The sequence below is a fragment of the Cantharellus anzutake genome, assembly GCF_015039405.1.
Source record: "Cantharellus anzutake strain C23 chromosome Unknown EI90scaffold_119, whole genome shotgun sequence".
Taxonomy (NCBI): Eukaryota; Fungi; Basidiomycota; class Agaricomycetes; order Cantharellales; family Hydnaceae; genus Cantharellus; species Cantharellus anzutake.
The window spans coordinates 98,831-122,334 of record NW_024067069.1 but is presented as its reverse complement, the minus strand read 5'-3'; the positions used below and the strand labels follow the sequence as shown (position 1 = coordinate 122,334).

The window sequence follows — 23,504 nt, the reverse complement described above, 5'->3', positions numbered from 1 at the left end:
CGACTCCGGACCTCCGCTCCGGAATCCCGGTTGCGTCTCCGTCTCCGGAACCTCCGGTCTTAGCTCCGACCTCAGACTTAGACCCCACCTCCGCTTATACCCATTGTATTGGTTAGCTCATTCCATTTAATTACATTTGCCAATATTCCGGAGTTTAACTTCCGAGTTCGGACTTTCCGGACTTATGTCGGACCTTGCAACTATTGCATTGCTCCATTCAATTCCGCTATTCTCCCTCATTCCTATTTGGGCTGCTGCTTCCTTTCTATTCAGTCAGCTGGCCATTCCCCACTCCCTTCCTCCTCCCTTCCTCCTTGGGCCTTGGCCCTTCACTCCTCCTTTGGGAAACACCATTGAGTCAAACACTTGACCCTCAGTGTTGTTCCTCCTTCCAGCTCCCTTTGTCTCCTTTCAGAGTACCCTTGCTCCTTTTGATTCCGGACCCCTCCTTATATACAATGTACATAGTAACTTGTAACCTCAGTCCGAAATCGACTTGATTCCCCCTAAGAGACTTCCCCTCTGCTAGATCCGAAATTAGGGACCCCTAGGACAACCAGCAATGGCACAGCGCTCCGCATGAGTTGCTGAGGCCAAGGTCCTTCCACGCTAAGTCTCCGATTCCATTCCGGAGTTGTCCAAATCTGCCCAATCTAACACATCAGGGATAGAGTAACCTCCCTGGCATAATGGGAAAGTAGTGTATGGATGCACACTAGAGGTCCTGGGTTTGATACCAGGCTTGTGTCATGTCAGGGACGTGTCCGGGGTCGAGGCGGTCTGTGCATAGCGTCTGGTGCTGAGGACCTCACAGGGGGTAGATCAGGTGTGCATACTGGCAGGCCCAATGTGGGACAACAATCCCTGGCCACTTAGACTGAAGTGGGAATGTTGAGTTATTATTAAAAGGGAAACTATACTACTTACCTGAAGTGGGAATGTTGAGAAGAAGGTTACTTCTTTGGTTCCCACCCCAGGTGTGTTTATATACATGCAGCTTGGGTCACATGAGGTCCAACAGGAAGGAAGGGTGCAGGATGAGAGAAGAGGTACTGGGTGAGGTGGGCCCAGGTCGGGGCGGGTCGGGCGGGTGTGCCCTGACATGTCAGGGCATGCCACGCTGCGCCGCCTCCTTCTCCCTCTCCTGTCTGTCTTCCTTGCTTTCCATCTCCCTTTCCTTTCCTTCTTTCTCTACACGGACGACCTTCTCCTTCATACCTGTAGCCTGGATGCGTGTTAGACACTGGTCTGGGGTCGGCACCAAAGGTCGCTGTTGCAGGCCGCTATAGGCCACGATGGTCGTGATGCTGTGAACAAGGCCCGAGGGTAGGGCATTTGGCCTCAGCGACTCTAAAGGAGCGCTGTGCCCCCTAGCTGTCTCTTGGCCCTCATTTCAGACTTACTGGGGTTGCCTTGCTGGGGTCAGGACTTGGGGGTCGTGGTCAAATCGATATTAGAGCTAAAGTACTATAATGTAGTATACAGGATATATATAGGAGGAAAGAATGAATGGGAGCGGACCCGGTCCAAAGGCCGAAGGGCCCGGAAGCAAACATGAATAAGGAGTGGGGTTGGCCGCACAGTGGCTGGCAATGACCGAGGGTCAAAACAAACAATAACAGATAAATAAAGGAAGGAGCGTAGGGCCGCGATAGCGGCGATGGTATCATAGCGGTGCTGGACTCGGAGTTGGGCCAGAGTCGGGTGCAGGAATGGTAGTGGCCCTGTAGGGGCCAAGTGGGCAGGGTAGAGGAGTCACGCTGGGCATGGTGCCAGAGGCGGACTTGGGGCAGGGAGGTTGGTGTGGCTGTGGGGGAGTCGGCCAGGTGCAGGGGAGCCTAGGGGCAAGCAGGGGAGTGAGCAGGGAGTCCTCAGGGAGGATAGGGCTGAGGTCAGGGCTTGCACTCACGCTCGCATAGTGGGAATGGGCTCAGGTGGCTAATGGGCCGGAATGTATGGCTGTGACAATGCGTCCGATGCCAGGTAGCAGGGGTACCGTGCCACCAGATGCACTGCACCCCTCTACTTGTATTTCTCTTCTCTCTGACATTTGGGATCACCCACGGAGCCACCCGCAATATCCTGGCCCCATCCAGGGGTGACATGGCACCCTCACATGACCGATTCCCACCTGTATATAAAAGCAGAACCGAAGAAGTAACCTTCTTCTCACTTTCTGCTTCAGGCAAGTACCCTAACTTAGTTTAGCCCTTCATCCTAATAACAATACACTTTCTGCTTCAGCCTAAGAAGCTGTGGAGGGACGTGAGTCTGAGGGAGGGCTGTCTGCTATACCGCCCCACTACCCCACTACTGCCTGAGCCGCCAGCGCTTCCCCCACCTCTCCTGCACTGTTATAAAAATGGGGCCTAATTGGCCCATTTCTATAGCGTTCGGGTGCAGGAGAGGGCCGTGACATTGAGAAGATGTTACAATTAATGTAACAGATGTTGTAACAGTGGGTTTTACAATAAGATGGACATCAGGTGTTTTGGGTGATAATAGTTGGTTCTGTTGTTATTATATACATGTCACGTGATAACATACTGTACAGAGGCTGTTAGAACGCGGGGATTCGGACGACTCCGGAATGGAATCGGAGACTTAGCATGGAAGGACCTTGGCCTCAGCGACTCAGGCGGAGCGCTGTGCCATTGCTGGTTGTCCTAGGGGTCCCTAATTTCGGATCTAGCAGAGGGAAAGTCTCTTGGGGGAATTCATGTCGATTTTGGACTGAGGTTACAAGTTACTAGGTACATTGTATATAAGGAGGGGTCCGGAATCAAAAGGAACAAGGGTAGGACAAAAGGAGACAAAGGGAGATGGAAAGAGGAACAACACCGAGGGTCAAGTGTTTGACTCAATGGTGTTTCCCAAGGGAGGAATGAAGGGCCAAGGCCCAAGAAGGAAGGAAGGAGGATGGGAGTCGGGAATGGCTAGCTGACTGAATAGAAAGGAAGCAGCAGCCCAAATAGGAATGAGGGAGAATAGCGGAATTGAAATGGACAATGCAATAGTTGCAAGGTCCGGAGTAAGTCCGGAAAGTCCGAACTCAGAGGTTAAACTCCGGAATATTGGCAAAGGTAATTAAATGGAATGAGCTAACCAATACAATGGGTATAAGCGGAGGTGGGGTCAAAGTCCGAGGTCGGAACTAAGACCGGAGGTTCCGGAGACGAGACGTGAACGGGATACCGGAGCGGAGGTCCGGAGTCGGGAGCATAGGTTTTGCGTACTCGTCTGGGAGGTGTCGAGGTTGGGGTCGGACCCGGAATGTTCCGGAGTCGGACCAAAGGTGGTGTCTGAGCCGGAGGTGGGATAACCTCTTGGGAGTCGGCAAGGAGAAAGTGATGGAAGGGAAGTAGGGCTCTGGAAGTCGGAGTTCGGAGTTCTGGGAGCCCGGAGCAGAGGTCGGGATTGTATGGATATGACAGAGGCCATAAGAGGCTAAAAATGGGAAAATCCCATTTCCATAACATGCACTGTCCCTGACAGCTTGTCCATTTTATGTCATTCATCCAGTCACCCAGTTTACATTAGTTGAATTCATGACATAAGTCTATAGCGCTGGCAACATGAATTTCTTCAATGTTCTGTCACTGCTGCTGGAAAACCAAAGGTCTTGACCAGTTCCGGCCTACCCATCCTCTGCCTGTGCCTCATGTCTTGATGCCCGACAGCATAGGGAATGGGCAGAAGCACAGGACAGAATTTTGAATACCATCAAAACTCTGCCTACACTTGAGGACTTTTATGCCAAACTAGAAGCCGCCAAAGAAGAGGAATATCTCACACACACAATCCTTTTTCAAGGTGTTCATTTTGTCCAGATCACCTCATTGGGCAATGAAAACATTGTGGATGTGGGCCCTGAGAATAATGCAGGGAACGAAGCCTATAGGCAATATGGGGTTACACAGTTGGCTAAACTGAGTCTAAACTGGATTCTAAATTGCATTTAAACTGGCCCAAATTTTGGCTCATGTGAGACCTCAGTTTAGAGCGACTTTAGCTCCAGTTTAGAACTTTGCAATAGGGCGTTCATGGTGCTCTGGTCTGAAGTGCATCAAAAGTGCCTCGGTCCTGGCTCCCCTAAGTCCGTTACCACACTGTATTATATAACAACTGCACAAGCTTGGGCAACTCTCTGAGTTGCATAAGTGCTGCATCCTTCACATGTTACTGCAATTTGATCCAACTGTCCAACAGCACCCTTCCTCCACCTTTGTTTTCATCCATGTCTCACATTGTACATATGTCACTTGCAGCAACTCTCAAAATGAACAATACCGCATCCAATCTGCCTGTTTATTGAAGCACCCTAGCTCACCGGTCACTGCCCAATCCGATGTTGAGAATGAGTGACATTACAACCTATGATTATGTAGCTACAATACATGAACATAACACAGGTTGGTTGGGATTGTGGAAAATATGAATGGATGTTCCTTCACCTCAGTCTCATGTTGGAGAACTGAGGGAGAGTGCATGGATGTGGTATGAATGCAATGTTTGTGCTCTGTCATGAGGTCAAAGTGTCCGCGACATGGTAATTGCATGAAAGAGAACAAGGAGAAAGAGAAAAGCCATGTACTCCATGTCCCTAGCAGCCTATGCTATGATAGTTCCCATTGAAGTCCAAGACCATGTTGGAGTCGGTGACAGTGGAGACAGTGGAGACAAGATGATGGTGATGGGGTTGATGAAAGCGGACAGGTGATCTGGGATGAAGAACTGTATAGTAGACACACTCTCAGGGCTCGCAGATTTATCAGCAGTAAGCCTGAGTTTAGATTCAGTTTAGAAAATTGACTTTAGGCCAATTGGGGCTCTTGAGCCCCAAGTCAAAGTGGCCGGTTTCGATGCAGTTTAGGTCCAGTTTTGTCACTCACATGCCACTTTAGAAATTTCACTTTGGATCCAGTTTAGCCCACTTTAGTCAACCATGAAACCCCCTAATGTGTAAGGCTGGTTGGGGTGTGTCATATCTGTCACTTCCATCTACACGTCCTAGTGCCACTTGGCCCGTCCTGCCTGCTATCGTCATCATCCATCCATCCATCCATCCACCCATCACCCTCATCTGCACTTCCTCCCCCACATGCGTACACTTCCAACCTAGGTTGCCCGCTTCATTGTTGTCCGCCTGCCAGCCAGATGGCTTGCTAGACGGCTGGATGGCCTTTTCTCTTTTGTTCACTTGCAGACTATTGTTCCTCCTTTGTCACTCATTGTTCTTGCTTGCCTTTTGTTGACCAAGTTTTCCGATATTACCTATTTGTCTCTTTCTTCATTCATTAATATTGTGCTTGATCCGCCACTCCTTCTGGGCCAGTCCTATTTAGTTACTTGTGTTTATAACGCATGTAGGTTACACTGGATGTACCTCAGTTCGTATATTGACTTGGATTCCCCCTCTAGACTCTTCTCCTCATCGTAAGGCTTCTGTCTGAAATTGGGACAACAACATAAGAATGAAGTGCAGCGCTCCACCCAAGTCACTGAAGCTGAAGTCCCGCCCCTCCGACCTTATGAGCCTGGACGACTTCGCGCACCCTGCGGATCATCTGGATACATGTCTGACAAGTTCCTGACAGGGTGCCAGCCTTGGTGACTCCTCAATCCTCAGACTGTCGATAATGTAGACTGTATGGAGCTAGTATTCAATAGGGGGGGAGGAGAAGAGCTAAGCTCCTTTTCCCGACCCTGGACACTATATATATATATATACAGTTGTTATACATTCATCCCTTTGTCAGAGACGGGATTCTTGTCGGAGTCGGAATACTGTCAGAGATCTGGGATGCTGTCAGAGACTGGGAATATTGTTGGAGTCTGGCAGACTGTCAGAAGACAGATAGACGATGGATTGGGTTCTGTCTGAGTCGGGGTCGGAGATTGTGGCAGAGGTCTGTTGGAGCACGCGCGCGGATATGCGGGCGGAAATATGTGGCGCGTCCGGAAGCGCTGTTCAAGGTTAGCAGAGTGGGATCGCGGCCTCAGCGACTCAGGTGGAGCGCTGTGCCCTGAGCTTGACGTTTGGGGGAGATCCCGTATTTACGGATTGACACTCACAGCGGACTTCAAACAAGACTTGCGGGCGGAGCGGACCTGTAGGAGGAGCGCGGACTCCGCGAGCACGGACTCAGAGGGGGGGAAGCCCCCTTTGCAGAAGGAGGGACTCAAACCAGACAGGGGGGTACTCTAGTTGATTTCAGACTGAGGTCCCCAAAAGTATTTACAAGGTATATAAATAGGCAAGAGGGAATATAGAAAGGCCGGTCAGTCCGGCGTGGTCCGGCGCGGAGATAAGCGGGGATTGTCAAACTAAATAAGGACAAGAGCCCGGGAACTGGAAAGGAGGAACAGATCACTAAACAATAAGTGGCAAGGGTTATTGATGAATAACTGAATGAGATCAATAACCTAGTGCCAATAAAGAGGGGATCAAATGCCGATATTGGCAGGGAAGCAAACAATAAATGGCACTCGGCAAGGAATGAATGATAAGCTGCCAAGTGACAAATGGCCAGAGGAAAAGCGGAGGTCAGCGCGCGGCGCCGATACAAGTCCGCAAATAAGCGGGGTCGGTGTGGTGCCGACACAAGTCCGCGAACAGAAGTTGATCTGCCAGCACTGTCACACAAGGACAGCATGAAGGCCAACAGAGGTACAGAGGGGAGTGGGAGTGTTGGCCTGACCAGAGGTGTCAAGGGCAACCAGAAGTGGCCAGAAGGTGCAGAGATGGGCAGAGGGTGCGGAGTGGGCAGAGGGTGCGGAGTGGGCAGAGGGTGCAGAGTGGACAGAAGCGGGGCATGGCTGTGACCACATAGCGGGAAGCGATGAGTGTGGTTCAGATGGAGACAAGGCAGGCGTGACTGAATGCCGGGAGCGCCAAGGGCTCAGGAACTGGAGGTAAGGTCGGAATACCGGCAGGGTCTAGGTTCTGATTCTTGGCCAAGTCTCACACAGTAAGGCAGGGGGCCAGACATGGGGTTGGGGGCTGGTTAGGATGGGTTTTGGGTCAGCGGATTCGCCTATCGGCATTGGTTCGCTGCTGACGGAGCCCAGGATTTGTCGGTCATGACACCCTTACACAATGTGAGGATATACTTGGCTATAGATGGAGGTGTGTGAAGATTTTGGTAATAACACAAAGGGGCTGAGTGTTCTTTAGGTACCATGATATGATACAGTGGGTGGGAGTCAGGGGGGAGCTTCCTGCTTTCTTCTTCTGATACCAATGCACCCAAGATCAGCAAATGCAGGAAAAGGCTCAGTGTTAGAGACTGGATGTGAGATGATGGATACATCTCCATGGTGGAGGGCTTTGGCCTCAGCGACTCAGACCAGGAGCGCTGTGCCAAGTTACACGTCCATGCCCTAATTTACTTACTGGCAGCGAGAACTAAAAAGGGGGATTAACTCTAGTCGATTTTATCACTAGGGTGTAACCTATCTACAAGTTATGTATATATAGTTACAGCAAGGGCAGGCCCGTGAATGGCAGGACCAAGCAGAGCAGAGTTAATGGAGTTAAACATTAGCTGACTGAATATTACCGACAAGTTGGGTTACAGGGTTAGTGGAATGGTGGGCTATAACCCAGAAATGGAAAGGAGGGATAGGCCTGAAGGTAGACTTGCAGGGCAAGCAAGTGAATTGCCCAGCAGGGGTGGGAGTGCGCTAGCAGACGTCGGAGCTGTCTGGAGGCCTTTGGGGTTCTGTACTTAGGGAAGCGTAGGTAATATTTGAAGGGGTGGTGACCATTGAGGGAGTTGGAGGTGATTGCAGAATACAGGGGGCTCCAAGGTTAGTGATGAAGGAGCAGAGGTAGTCCGGAAGGATCGGAGGTAGTGGAGGATGATGGCTGTAGATGGATATGACACTCAGAAGACTACTGATGTATCCAAGCAACGAGACTGCTGAGCCATGGCCTTTTTCAACTGTGAAAGCCATCTACATGTCACCCTCCAAATAATTCACAGCACATTCACTGCCAAAATTGACCTGAAACACACTGATGACCACATACCCTATCATGCTACACAACTTCCACCAGAAGCCTTGGAAATGATTGCCACCAATAAGGAGAAACTGCTGAAAGATGTAAGGAATGTGCATGATTGTACCAAGAACACATAGAACACTCATCTATATTTGCTAGGTCTGGCAAGATGTTCAGGATAAATTTCCTAATGCATCATTCAGCTGGGATGCAGTATACCACTACCATTGTTCCCTTAAAATGAAAGACTGGAAACTTGACCCTGACCCAGTCACATCTGCCAACATTCTTCATCAGCAAAAGTCCATTATGCTCCGGAGCATCAAGAGTGGCTGGAGCATGTGGGAGACAAAACAGCAGATTGGTCACTCCTGGAGCCAATAGTGTTCTCCTGGGAGGGGGTTCAGGAGCAGCTGGGAGTGGTGAGAAGTATGCAATGTACCAGGAGCAGTGGGAGGAAATTTTTGGTCTCTAAAAAGTTGAAAAAAAAATTTAGGGAAAAAATCAAAAAAAAATTCAGGAACTATAGTGTCTTTAAAGTGCTTTCAGGACATATAATTATTTGCGAAATTGAGGAAGAAATGATGGAGAAAAATGGAAAATGCTTTTGGAGACCTGAGAAATAATGAGAACTGAATTGATGGGAAAGTCTGAAAATTGAATAGGAAAGTGAGGGGAAGCCTTGTAGCATTGTTATTTTCTGTTGTTCTGATTTTTCCCAGTTCTTCTTGGTCTCATTCCCAGCTGCTCCTCAATACTCCTGAAAGCTCCTGGGAGGGTCCAGGAGCAGCTGGGAATGAGACCAAGAAGAACTGGGAAAAATCAGAACAGCAGAAAATAACAATGCTACAAGGCTTCCCCTCACTTTCCTATTCAATTTTCAGACTTTCCCATCAATTCAGTTCTCATTATTTCTCGGGTCTCCGAAAGTATTTTCCATTTTTCTCCATCATTTCTTCCTCAATTTTGCAAATAATTATATATCCTGAAAGTACTTCAAAGGCACTACAGTTCCTGAATTTTTTTTTGATTTTTCTCTAATTATTTTTTTCAACTTTTTAGAAGTCCCTATTTTTCAAATTTTCCTCATTTCCCTCTATATTCCCCCCTCATTCCCCCCCTCATTTCCCCCCTCATTTCCCCCCTCATTTCCCCCCTCATTTCTGTTAGACACTGGTCCGGGGTTGGCACTGAGGGTTGCTGTTGCAGGCCACTATAGGCTGTGATGGCCATGATGCCACAAACAAGGCCCAAGGGTAGGGCATTTGGCCTCAGTGACTCTAAAGGAGCGCTGTGCCCCCTAGCTGTCTCTTGGCCCTCATTTCAGACTTACTGGGGTTGCCTTGCTGGGGTCAGGACTTGGGGAGTCATGGTCAAAGAGCTAAAGTACTATAATGTATCATACAGGATATATATAGGAAGAGGAAATGAATAGAAGTGGACCCAGGCCGAAGGCCAAAGGGTCCAGAAGCAAAAGGGAACAAAGAGCAGGGTTGGCCGCTGTGTGGCCAGCAATGACTGAGGGTCAAAACAAACAATAACAGATAAATAAACGAAAGGGTGTAGGGCCACAATAGCGGTGATGGCAATGGTATTGGCGCTGGACTTGGAGTTGGGCCGGAGTCAGGCACGGGAATGGTAGTGGCCCTGTAGGGGCCAAGTGGGCAGGGTAGAGGAGTCGTGCTGGGTGCGGTGCCGGAGGTGGACTCAGGGTGGGGAGGCTGGTGTGGCAGTGGGGGAGTCCTCAGGGAGGATAGGGCTGAGGTTGGGGTTCGCGCTTGCACTTGCACAGTGGGAATGGGCTTGGGCGGCATCAGGACAGGTGGGGAATGGGCCAGAATGCATGGCCATGACAATTTCCCCCCTCATTTCCCCCTCATTCCTCCCCCCCCCATATTCTGCAAGCCTGAAAGTGATTAAGTTGCCAGATTAATCATATATCAGGCCATAAATTTTGATTGTGTAGTGGTGAGTCTCAGTGTCCTTGATATATAGTATAGTGTTTGATCTAAATGTTAAGCAGTGTCTTGTTGTGTTAGTCTTGTGGTAGAAGGTATTCATGGGGAATCTTCCCTCTTTTTTCCTTTTCATTTTCAAATGCTCCAGGAGCTCCCAGAAGCTTCTCACCCCTATACACTTTGAAGCATTTAAATTGTATTTACTGGATATGTTTGTGCACAAAGCAATGCTCCATGCCCTCCTGGGAGTGCCCTGGAGTACCTGGCCAACTCTGGAGGAAATGAGCTGTTCCTGGACCAGCCAATCTCCTCCTGATTCTCCCAGTGCTCTCCATACTCCAGAGCACTCAGGAGCATAATGTCAGGGCACACCCACCTGACCCGGGTCCACCCGGACCCACCTGGCCACACCACACCCACTCCCTGCTGTCCATCCCTCTCCTTCCCCCCTCCTCCCTCTCTCCCTCTTTCTTCTGTCTCTCTTTCTTCTCCTTTCTTTATTTCATTCTTCCCATCTTTCTCTTTCTGCTTATTCCTTCTATCTACATGGACCACTTTCCTCTGTATCAATGTACCATTGACCCATCTGGCCCACACACCCCAGATGGCTTCCTGCTGTGCCCAGCACACACGCACGCAGCAGACGCTCTCGGGATCCCCCACAGGGACACCTGGATGGCTGCGGCTGTTAGAACTGGGTGAGGGCGGATGATTCCGGAGGGGAACCGGAGACTTAGCAAGGAGGGACCTTGGCCTCAGCGACTCAAGCGGAGCACTGTGCCATTGCTGTTTGTCCATTTGGTCCTTAATTTCATAGGAGGCGAGCAGGAAGTGTTACGGATACGGAGTCTCCAACGACCATATCCGTCGCATGGTCAAAGACTTCCCCTCTCTATCGCTCCTCCCCCCTTTCTTCTTTCCGTCCTCTATCCCGCTACCCTATCCTCCTTACCCGTTCTACCCCTTTCCCCCCCCCCTCGTGCAAAGCTTTCCCCATTGGGGTTTTGGTGCTGGCCGAGGTTGTTTGTGTTTCGTGGGATTTCCCGCGACCTTACCATTTGTAGATAGTCACGCGTCATGTACGGAAACCGCCGAAGGCGGTTCCCGCTAACTAACAACTGCTCTACAACTGTCTCGTGTACCGTCTTCTGTAACAACCCTCCCTGTGACTCAACTGAACCCGTGTGACTGTACAACTCTCAATATGTCTTATAAGTCTGGTTATATCGAGTCCTCTAACGGCCCTCGCCGCGAGAACTCGAGGTCGAGAGTCGAAGACTCTCGACATGTGTATCGTCCTACTGAATCTGTACCCTATGGGTCTTCATCACTCCGCTCTCCCCCCAGTACTCAACATACGACATCACCTCACGATCTTGGAGATCGTGAATACTTTGAGGCCCATCTTCCCGTGATGCCGGCACGTTCGCTATGCGAACGCCAAGTCGCTGCCCATCCACCGTCTGTTCCCTCCTTCGCCAGTCATCATGTTTCCCTGCCAACGGTACGTTCCCTTTGGGAACGCCAAGTCACCGAAGGCCCTACTAGTCAGTCCTCATTGTACGCTTATGACATCAACCCGCTACCGGCACGTTTGCACTGCGAACGCCAAGTACCCGATAGCAACTATATGAAGTTCTCACCCATCTCACAAGTCGCGACCTCGCACACAGTACGCTCCATTGAGGAGCGCCAAGTACCCGTGGCTGACCCATCCGTCCTGGCATCTCCGACTACCTACAGTTGCGGACAGGCAAAGTCTGAAAGAAATTTTAATCTCCATGAAAAAGTCTGGAAACATGATAAAACGATGTATTTTGGGTAACCGAGTTCATTCCGAGGCTTTCCGACACTGAATTCGAAGATTATATTTCCATGTGAGTGCCGAAATTTAGCGTCGCGCTAGAAAATAGGCGCCCATGCATAAAAAGGGGGCCAAATGAAAGCTGTTGACTAGTAGCATATGATTTTTTGTGAAAGAAGTCCCATGGAATGGTGGTATGGCAGGAAATCGGTGATGGGGAGGCAGAATCACATGAGTTTGCTTCCGGTACGCCAACCACTCCCCTCCAGCGTTTGGATTCATGCACAATTTGGAAGTGCATTAATCAGACTTGGAGGTTTATGGATGCCTATCGGAAGGGAAAAGCAGCAGAATGGGTGGTAAAAAAAAAACAAAAGAGTCATCACTCAGTTTCCGAAGCGAAGCCGCAAGAATTGCAATGGATGCGATTCCGAGGAATACTGCAACCACAGATAGCTAGATACTCTTGTATTTTGATGTACAAAAGTATACCCTCCCAATATTGCCAATATTGCCTCGCCGATGTCTGAAATGCCAAATTTTTCTTCAATTTTTGGGTCCAAAATTTAGCGTGTGCTCGAAAAACGACCTAGGAGCCTATAAAGTGTGTTTTTAGATAGCTATAATGAATTTGCCTGTCCGCAACTGTACCATCAATCCCTTAATAGCTCACTACATCATCAATCACGATCGATGGGAACTCGATCGTCCACCCCCAGGCAAGACTGGGATCACTCATCGATTACATATCCTGTTATGGTACAGACCAGATATGACCTCACTCATCCCACTATAAGAACGGATCGAGGAATGGGGAATTTCCCCCATCCCCATAACATTGGTGCCCCAACCCGGTGCGAGAAACTCGCACCATGCCACCAAAGATGGTGTCCCTGTTGGGAGACAAACCAGTCACCCCGGTCCAAGTGACGCACGAATTGTATCCTCCTTCCTGCCCCACGAGGATTAGTCAGTCAGATCGTAGATCCAATTCAAGAGATACCTCGCCAGTAGGCGAAGACGTGCATTCCTCGCCTGGCGCATTCCTACAACAACAAGCTCTCAGGCAAGTCATCGAAGCTCTTGGAGAGTTTGAAGGTGGAATTTTTGAGGATTCGAATAACTACATGAAACGTATACGAAATTGGCGTCGTCTCGCTCCCGCTGATCTCGAGAAAGAGTCTGTTGGAGCCGGTCTCGAAGGAGAGCCTTTGAGATATCGACTAGGGACCGTCTGGCGGGTTGAGCTAACCGACCTGCTCATGAAAATTACCGAGTTCACCCAGCTAGCCACCAAGGCCAACTTAGCCGCAGGTGATTTCGTAGTGGATCCCCGAGGCGACCTAGCCCTGATATTCACTATAAGAGGATGGTCGTCGCCTAAGGAGTTCAGCATTGCATGGAACTTCCTAGACCAGCGTTTCAATTCCTTCGAAAAACATTTCGATGCCATCAAGAAAGCTGCTCGTCCTTCACGGGAATTTGACAAGTCGCGCATGAGTGGACTCAGGTTGGCAAATGTCTCGCCCGCCAAGTTTACGGATCCTGGGCAAGTTGAGGAGGTGTGGTCGACCGAAATGTGACCCACTCATCAACCTGAAGCCCTCCTGTCGGGATGGACTACTTTTGAAGATCTCATATCTCCCGCGGAAGAGACCACTTTCGTTCGTAAATGCACCCTACCGTCCAGGGCCTTCCCGGTGCCTAGACCAAGCATTAATGTCGCTGCAGGGATGTTACTCAGAGACGAACCCTCGATGCCATTCATCACAGTTCGTCGAGAGACCAACGCTTTCGAGAACCCCAAGGAGAATGTGGGTTACATGGAATTTGTGAAAGGTCTGAGGGTCGGAAGGAAGACAGAGTTGGGACCTATCGAGGAGAGACTCGATCCCGACAACCGTGGACCCAAACCCCCTCGTGTCCCTCACCATCCGGCGAATGAAGGACCCATTGGATCCAGAGATCCAGGTCATGATCCGAGACAACCGCCTCCCGACCCCTGGCAGCCGCCACCACGAGGTGCAGGTCCACCACCCCCATCAGGACCACCACCTCCACCTGGACCACCCCCTCCGCCCGGTGGGGCTCCCTACCCGGGGCACATTCCACCCGTCAGATACGCTGGGGCACTGCCCCTCCCCCGCCTCCCGGACCTGGAGCGTTGGCAGCGCCTCAGCAGAATCCTGGATACAGACCTCCTCCTCTCGACCGCACGCAACCTTATGTGGATCGCAAATATACTGCGTCAGACTTCCCGGAGTTCGATGGTTCGATCGACAGCTATATAACGTGGTGCAGCATATGTCGGAACCTGGCCAGGCACTCGCCTGCTTTCGCCCAACAAATGACCCGCATACTTCCTGATCGTTTCAAGGGTGCTATGGCAGACTGGTGGTCGACTGTACTGGTCGCCGACAAGTTGTATTTTACCACCAATTGGGAAGATCTACACGGATATGTGCTACATTTCTTCTTAACACCCGCCTTCCTCGACAAGATTCGAGATCGATTCCATGCATGTAGGTACCGTAAGGGTGAAAGGTACTCTAAGGAGTCCCCACACGACTTCGCGACACGCAAACTATGACTCTTACGCATCCTATATCCACTCGCCGATGTTCCCGGACCAGAGGTCTTGAGGGGCGAGGCCCAAAGACTTCTAGAAGACATCCCAAAAGGATGGTGGGCCCATCTCAACATCGATCAGGTCGACACAGCCGAAGAACTCTTACGGCTGACTAAACTTAAGCATGACGAATTAGTAGCTAGCGACGAGTTCAGTATCGACGCTTTAGCAAACCGAGTCGCCCGCATCAATTTGGAGAGGAATAAATGCGGAGGAGACCGTGTCGAGACCAGAAGCGTCGCCGTCGTGTCCGGAAGCCAGACCTACCCTACGAGCGACTTCAAGTCGCGGAAGAAACCGCCCAGACCGTGTTGGCACTGCGGAAGTGCGAACCATTGGGACAACGACTGTCCCCCTAGGAAGGCTGATCGAGCCAGGAACAACCGTAAGGAACGTGACAACTCGTCCAAGTTGGAAAGTACCTACCGACGTGCTTATGCTGCCTTAGTGGGAGGTCAGGAAGCAGAATTCACAGTGGCCTACACAGAGTTTTGTACCCTGTCCGATTCCGAATTGTCGGACATACCTGACATAGATAATGCCGAAGATACTTCCTTTTCTTACATTGCGGCCTGTACGTGGAAGGAGATCCTGCCTGACGAGAGACTCATTGGGGCCGCCCTGGTCCCGGGTGAGATATATGAAGCCCGTAAGATATTCGAGCGACCCCCAGGCCAGCAGTCCTTAGGATCTGACGCTTGTCGAGTCCGTTGTCGTATCAATGCAATAGACGGGATCGAGATAGAAGCGTTGGCCGACTCCGGGGCAGCATGCACGCTAATATCGGCTGACCTGTACGACCGTATTAAAGGAGAAGGCACCCACATTAAGCAAGGATTGAAATTGAATTTGGTTCAGCTAACAGGGAAGGCTAAATGCCAAGGCTACACGACGATTGACTTATACCTGCCCTCACAACGAGGTCACGTCCTGTTGAGGGGTGTAGTGTCAGGGACTCGTCCGGGGTTGAGGGGGTCCGGGTATAGCGTCCGGGACCGAGAGCCTGGCGGGGGGCGGATCGGGCGTGCGTACTGACAGGCCCGATGTGGGACAGTAGTCCCTGGCCACTTAGACTGAAGTGGAAAGTTGAGAAGAAGGCTACTTCTTCGGTTCCCACTTCAGGTTCGTTTATATACATGCGGCTTGGATCACATGACGGATGCCACGTCACCCTCGCACACAGCCGTAACCACCCGGGTGTCTCCGTGGGAGATCCCGAGGGTATCCGGTGCAGGCACGCGTGCTGGGCACAGTGGGAAGTCGCCTGAGGTGCCCGGGCTGGGTACATGGTGGGCGCGCTGCAGATGGGTCAGTTGTACATTGATACAGAGAAAGTCGTCCATGTAGAATAAAGAGAGAATAAAGGGGAAGTAAGATAAGGAGAAACTGAGGAGGGGAGGATGAGGGGGAAGAAGGGAAAGGGGGAGGGGGTAAGGAAGGGTGGACTGGCGGGGTACCGGGTCAGGTTGGGCCGGGTGGAGCCGGGTCAGGCGGGTGTGCCCTGACATCACCCCCCCCTTAAGCCGCTTCGCCTCGAAGCGGCCAGGTGGTTCTCCCTTTCTCTCCCTGGGGCTTGGGGTGCGTCCTGTGAAATTCTTCGATTCGGTCGGGGGCATGGGTTAGGTGGTCCCGCTGGAGCCATTGGTTTTCAGAGTTCGGCCAGCCAGTGAACTTTACCAGATACCAGAGTTTCCGGCATAGCCACTTAGAGTTCAGTATCTTCTCGACCTCATACTCTTCCTCTCCTTCTACCAGTTCCGGGCCTGGGCGTAGGTCAGCGGGTCTTTCTGCGATACCGTCCGGGAGGTGTGGCCTGACGTTCGTCACGGACACAACTGGGTGGATTCCCTTCTGTCGGGCAGTGAGCTGGAGCTTAACGGCGGCCGGGGAGATGACTTGGGTGATCTTAAAGGGGCCAAGCCACTTGTGGTCCAGTTTCTTAGTCGGACGGTCGGTCGTGTAGTTGTAGGCATTGAGCCAGACTTGGTCACCCTCTCGATACTTAGGGGCCGGGTCACGGTCCCGGTCGTAATATCGTGCCATCTCATCCGCTGCGTGCTCTAGGGCTGCCTTTGCCTCCTCTTGCATTTTCATCATCCTTGACGAGAATGCATCGGCGGCTTCCACCTCGGATGTGCGCGTGGGTTCTGTCCCCATCCTGGGGTGTTGGCCGGTGTCGAGTTCAAAGGGGGTTCGGTGAGTGGAGGAGTGAACGCGGTTGTTGTAGGAGAATTCTGCTAGCGGGAGCCAGTCCGCCCAGTCGTCTTGGCGGTGGTTGACGAACACCCGGAGGTAGGCCTCGATCTCTTGGTTGACCCGCTCCGTCTGTCCATCCGTCTGGGGGTGGTAGGGCGTTGAAGGGGTCAGGTTGACACCTAGGAGGTCTGCGAGCTCCCTCGAGAAGCGGGAGACAAAGGCGCTCCCTCTATCGCTGAGGATCTCTTCCGGGAGCCCATGGTGTCTCCAGACATGCTCCAAGAAGAGTCGTGCGATACCCTCCGAGTCCACAGTCGTCACGGTGGGGACCGCGTGGATGCGTTTGGACAGCCGGTCCACTACGACCAGGATGGCATTATATCCTCTGGACTCTGGGAGTTCTCCTATCATGTCCACTGAGATGACCTGCCAACGATGGGTGGGGATCTTATTCGGGGTAAGTTTCCCAACCTTTCGTGAGGGGAAGGGTTTGACGCGATTGCAGGTGTCGCATCCGCGTACATATCGTCCGACATACTCAGCCATCCGGGGCCACCAGTAGTCACGGGAGACGAGTTCCAGGGTTTTCCATCGCCCTGGGTGCCCCATCACCCGTGAGTCGTGGTGTAGCCGTACCAGATCATGGCGGAGCTGGGGATCTTTTGGGACATTGTCAGGGGACGGACCCCGGGTCCCCAGGACCCCTCTCTACAGTCCACAGTCTGGCCTGTAAACACAGCCCATCTCAGGGCATAGCTACTGTGGGTAAGAAAGTGAGAAGAAGGTTAACTTCTCACTTTCCCACAGTGGCCCCAATATGGCGAAAACTTCCGGGGATACCCGGAAGTCACATGAGGTGGGATCCGGGGTCGGATCATGCGGCGCGCGGAGCATGCGGCGCAGGAAGTGCGCGGGAAGTGGAGCGGGTCCGGATGCGGGTCCGGGTCCGGGCTAAGTCAGGGTATGTGCCCTGACAGACATACACCCTTCCCCGGTACAGGATCAGGTCACCCTGCTTCTCCCATTCGTCCGACCTTAACGTCCCTTCACCCAGTTCTTGCATGGCCTTCACTACCTTCTCGTCATGGTCCCTTGCCTCGCGTATCCTTCCCAGAATACCCGCCTCTTCACCTTCTACCGAAACTGCCTCTGTTGCGCGGGCTTCAAACCAGGCGGGTTGGAGAAGAGTTAGCCCCTCGTTGTCGTCTCTCCCCTTCGGGTGGTCAGCATGACGGTGTCATATCCGTGCATACCCGACCCCGACCCGACTTCCGGACCTCCACCCTCTTCACCTCCGGAGTCATAACCTACCGCTGCCTTTCCGATACTCACCTTCGGTCTTGGCAACACACCCCTCCTCTTACCTCTCCGACCCCTTCTCCGTCCGTTCCGATACTCATCTCGGACCGAACATCGCCCTACTCGCCACCCTTCCTACAACTCCGCTCCCCCCTCACCACACCTCCACCCTCCCGTCATCCCCTACGCTTTCTCCGTCCGTTCCGATATCCACCTTCGGACCTGACTACTCTTCCTTACCTGTCCCCTCTCTCCTTCCTCCGTCACTCCTCCGCCACCCTTCCGCCAAGTTACGACCATCCACTGCTGTTCCGTACTTCACACTCGGACACCGTTCATACCTTACTCCGAGCCTCCGTCATAGTCCATACCTCGGACTTTGACTCCACCTCGGTCTTAGTCCATTGCATTGGTGACCTCATACTACGTAAACACCATTGCCAATATTCCTCGGACTTCCAATCCCGCCTCCGTAACCTCCGTAAGCTCCGCAACCCCCGAGCTTCGCGGACCGCCTCTGGCACTCTCGCCGTTTGTAATGTATTTCTCGCAATTCCCCCTCATCCCTATTTGGACTACTGCTTCCTTCTATTCTAGCCAGTTAGTCATCACCCCCACTTCCCCTCATCCTCCTGCCCCTCTGGGCCTCGCCCACTCTACCTCCTTTCGGATGTATCACAGGTCTTGCCCTATGACCTTCGGTACCGCTCCGCTCCCTCTAACCCTTTGTTCCCGTTCGGACGTCTTCGTTCCGATTCGGTCGCCCTTTGTTTCTCCTTGTGCTTTTGCCCCTTCCTTATATATATATCGGCGCTTGTACATACTTGTCTGGTTTCAGTCCGAAATCGACCTGAAATGCCCCCAAGAGACTTCCTGCTCACCTACTGTGAAATTAAGGACCAAATGGACAAACAGCAATGGCACAGTGCTCCGCTTGAGTCGCTGAGGCCAAGGTCCCTCCACGCTAAGTCTCCGATTCCACTCCGGAGTCGTCCGTTTCCGCCCATCTCTAACAGGATCCATAATTAAAACATACAACGAAATTTACACGGAAATTATGAAAAATGGGGAACTATAGTTATGCAAATTTTCAGCCCAAACGGTCCAGCCATTGTGAAGTGATACCCATGATGGGAATATAGAAATCCGCATCATGTGTAATGACATGTGAGGGTGGCGATGCACAGGGAACCGGCCGTCGGAACCGAGATCCGCACTTTGGCAGATCGCGAAGACCAATTTCCATCCAAATAAGGAAGAGCCCGGTCAAAACAAAGCACAGAAAGTGCAAAACAACCTTAGATCATGAGGGAAAAATCTGAAATAAATCACAGAAGCCCATATGAAAGAAATAAACACCCGCGCATATCATAAATCCCGAACAATTAAACGGAAACGGCGCCCGCATACGAACAACTATGGGAACGACGCACGTGATTACCGAATGTGCGCGCGAACTTTTGCTAACTCAACGAATACCAGGAAATAGGACACAACCTTAGTACCATTGGAAAGGTGGGAATAAATGGAAATTTATGATACCAAGAACGTGAGAAAACATCCAGAAATGAATGAGGTACAGGGACATGAAGTTAGAAACCTGAAAACGCGCGGGAAGACAGCTTCAAGAGGTCCAGAGTCCTAAATAAAATACATAAAAATATGATATCTTCGAGGACGACCTACTATAACAACAAACAATACATATGGAGGATTAGGATGTGATAATACAAAGGGGAATCAGGGAATATGAACGAAATTCACGAAAACCACTAAACTATGACGGACCATGGTGGGAATTTTAGGGAACGATGTTCTAATAAAGTGGAGAGCTATAACACATTTGTTTGAGTAATTCTTGACTACTAGCAACTTTTTCTTTCAGTTTTAAACCTGAATAATCCACTCATTTACCATTTCAGTCTCATTTTAACTAAATGTCACTAAATAAAATTGGAATAAATCAGCTGAAGGTCTCAGCACAGCCGTACACATAGTAATGCGAAGTTTGAATTCAGAATCATCGAGTCATAGCAAATTTAATGGTATATATATAGAATTTGAAATAGGTAACTGCGACAAATACAGCGCAGCCAAGTTCCAATTAACCATTAAAATAGCTTAGGCGAGGGAGGACAATAAGGATTCTAGGCGCAGTCTGTCCGCAGTAGAACTGCAGTTCAGCGCAGCAAAAGTGCAGTAGAACTATAGCGTGAAAATTTCATTTTTTATTCAGTTTGAGAAAAATACACTGTAAATAGAAGGTAGAGCGTGAAAAAGGAAGGCGACCCAAGGAGTATAAAAGGGAGACCCTTTCTGCGACTTTTCGCCCCCCCTTAGAGAAGTAAGAAAATAGAGTATTATTTTTCTCAAGCATTTCTGGTTTTCACTCCAGTGCGAAAAAGTGATATACAGTTGAGATTGCCACTGTAGTAAAAGGCAGCAATTAAGGAGAGAAATATTAAGTAGATATTTCAACAGGAGAGCTGGTTAACACTCCAGATTTCAAAGTGTAAACACAAAACAGTTATCTTGCTACTGTTAAAACAAGCAATAAAATAAGACAAAAATAAAACAAACTCAAGGGACACTCCAGACACAATCCAAATTCATTAACTGAATAGAATCATTGAAACTTCACCAAGTAGAAGATTAAATTCAAGTTTAAAACAACGCTACACAGAATTACACCTAGACAAATTAAGAAATTTCAATAAAGAAACAGCTCCACAGGGCTCGGTTTATCTGTAAGTCAATTCCCAGGAACTTTAAAACTAACCCATAAAAATAGAATTAGCCAAAACACTCGAATTGGTACTATATTTACAATAAATAACACTAGTACACTTCCCCATCCTAACTAAAGAACCAGGGAACAGCTTGGTGGTGGTCTTGTTTGAACCTCCCAACTGACCTTCCTTCGTTCTCTCCTTCAGCGCTAACACCTTACCAGGCTAGTCATAGCAACACTCCCTGAACCCACTTTGGAGGCACAAGTTATGGTGATGCAATAGCTCGAATTCACAGTCAGTAGCTAAGTTGATGGCATGATGTGGTGAGACTAATTCAGTGAAGGATCTGTACAGTTATCCAAACAGACATATGTATACTAAGCCCGAGTTTGGGATTTGAGTTTGGACTACTCTAAAGTACAGCTTCAGCCTTCAGAGGCCTGTTTTCGAATTTAGCTAAACTGACAGTTTAGAACCAGTTCTGTCCAGTTTAGGTGCAGTTAAGGATTGGCAGTTTTGGTGCACTTTAGGCTAGTTTAGCCCATTGTGAAACCCCCTAATGAACGGACCACTTTCAAAATTGCTGGTGTGACTGCATCATGCCCTGCAATCACAACAACAGTGATGCTTTGAAAAGCCTTAAACTCTTGTCCCAATGCCTGAGTTATACATGAGAGTCCATTGGGAAAATGTGGTGCACAATTCTCTGGAGGTTGGGCGATTAGACATTGGTGTTAGATCGGGTGGATTCAGATGACTCCGGAATGGAATCGGAGACTTAGCGTGGAAGGACCTTGGCCTCAGCAACTCATGCAGAGTGCTGTGCCATTGCTGGTTGTCCTGGGGGTCCCTAATTTCGGATCTAGCAGAGGGAAAGTCTCTTGGGGGGAAATCAAGTCAATTTTGGACTGAGGTTACAAGTTACTAAGTACATTGTATATAAGGAGGGGTCTGGAATCAAAAGGAGCAAGGGTACTCTGAAAGCAGACAAAGGGAGCTGGAAGGAGGAACAACACCGAGGGTCAAGGGTTTGACTCAATGGTGTTTCCCAAAGGAGGAGTGAAGGGCCAAGGCCCAAGGAGGAAGGAAGGAGGATGGGAGTGGGGAATGGCTAGCTGACTGAATAGAAAGGAAGCAGCAGCCCAAATAGGAATGAGGGAGAATAGCGGAATTGAATGGAGCAATGCAATAGTTGCAAGGTCTGAAGTAAGTCCTGAAAGTCCGAACTCGGAAGTTAAACTCCAGAATATTGGCAAAGGTAATTAAATGGAATGAACTAACCAGTACAATGGGTATAAGTGGAGGTGGGGTCAAAGTCTGAGGTCGAAGCTAAGACCAGAGGTTCTGGAGACTGGGACATGAACGGGTTTCCAGAGCAGAGGTCCGGAGTTGGGAGTATAGGTGTTGTGTGCTTGTCTGGGAGGTGTCGAGGTTGAGCTCAGACCCAGAATGTTCCAGAGTCGTACCGAAGGTGGTGTTGGAGCCGGAGGTGGGATAACCTCTTGGGAGTCGGCAAGGAGAAGGTGATGGAAGGGAAGTAGGGCTCCAGAGTCAGTTTCGGAGTTCCAGGAGCCCGGAGCGGAGGTCAGGATTGTATGGATATGACAATAAGAACTTGAGCATCACTTGGGGCTTTTTGTGAGGCCTGGGTAGGCCTCCGATAGCTCCAACCCACACAGTATTGTGGAGAAACTTCAAGACCCACCCTTCAGTTGCACAAAAGACACTTCTATCCTTAAACTTCTTCTTGAATATAGAAGGGTCACGGAACTGAATTGTAGCAATGATCAGACAGCATGCATCACTAAGAGATACTGCAGTGCCTATCTGTCTCAAGCCCTTAAGTTTTTGAGTAATCTCAGTGGTGATTTTGGGTAGCCATCCTTGAGAGAGGGTGTTAAAGAAATGGGTTAAGGGCAATCCATTTCTTTCCGTCCTTATAAATGACTTGGAATCGTCCACCTCATGTATGTAGGGCGGCTTAGTCGTGTAATTAGAATTGTCTGATAGCCTTGGAGCTTTTGACAGAAAGCTGAGACCTCACGGTGAATGGGAGTCTGTTACAACGGATACTTGGCGCTCGTTATGTGAGCGTACTGTGTGCGGGTGTATAGGATCACAGGTTGAGAGAATGTCCAGAATGGGACTAGTCAAGGGCATAGGGCTAGCGGGTACTTGGCGCTCGAGGGAGCGTACCGGTAGCGAGTGATGTTCTAGCTCCTTGAGGGAGCTGCTAGAGGCTGGGTTGATGGATACTTGGCGCCCAGATGGGCGTACTGGCAATGAGGTATGAGACCGTTCATCTGGCGAACGGTCTGTATATGTGTCAATGGGTACTTGGCGCTCATAAGAGCGTACCGGTGACGGAGGGGTTAGTTGATCGTAGGTCGAGCGACACGTGGGGGGTTCAATGGCTACTTGGCGCTCGCGAGAGTGTACCGGCGACGAGGGGAACGGGCTTGTATCGAATACCAATCCATCCGTAGAGTTAACCAGATGCTCACCATAAGGTGAGACAGATGGGAGCCCAGTACCTGGGCGAGCGATGTGAGTCATAACAAAAGGTGTTTGCACATACCTGAGTTGAGTCATGCGCAAACTCGATGATCCATGGCTAGAGTCGTCAACCTCGGCAGGGATGACCCATATAGATGGTGACCGAGACATACACAATCCTACACAGACGATACAGTGTTGACACAAGGAGGTTTACAGTTGTTGCACAGAAGAGGATGGTGTGTTATTCGTTAGGTTTCGTCTTTTCAGCTGTTGCCGTACATGAATGTGACGCTAACTATTGAATAAGAAATGATCACAAGAAATCTCGCGAAATAGAATAAATAATCCGGCCAGCACCAAAACCCGATAAGGGAAAGCT

At 50.3% G+C, this 23,504-nt stretch overlaps 1 protein-coding gene across 1 annotated transcript; it reads left to right on the top strand.

Moving 5' to 3' along the window:
- Window positions 1–7,932: 7,932 nt before the first annotated feature.
- Window positions 7,933–8,483, top strand: EI90DRAFT_3134467 (uncharacterized protein; the record flags this gene model as incomplete). The annotated part of the gene is made up of 3 exons (XM_039064669.1): window positions 7,933–8,109; window positions 8,168–8,221; window positions 8,280–8,483. 3 exons carry the CDS (start codon window positions 7,933–7,935, stop codon window positions 8,481–8,483), a joined length of 435 nt encoding a protein of 144 aa, XP_038909125.1.
- Window positions 8,484–23,504: the final 15,021 nt, after the last annotated feature.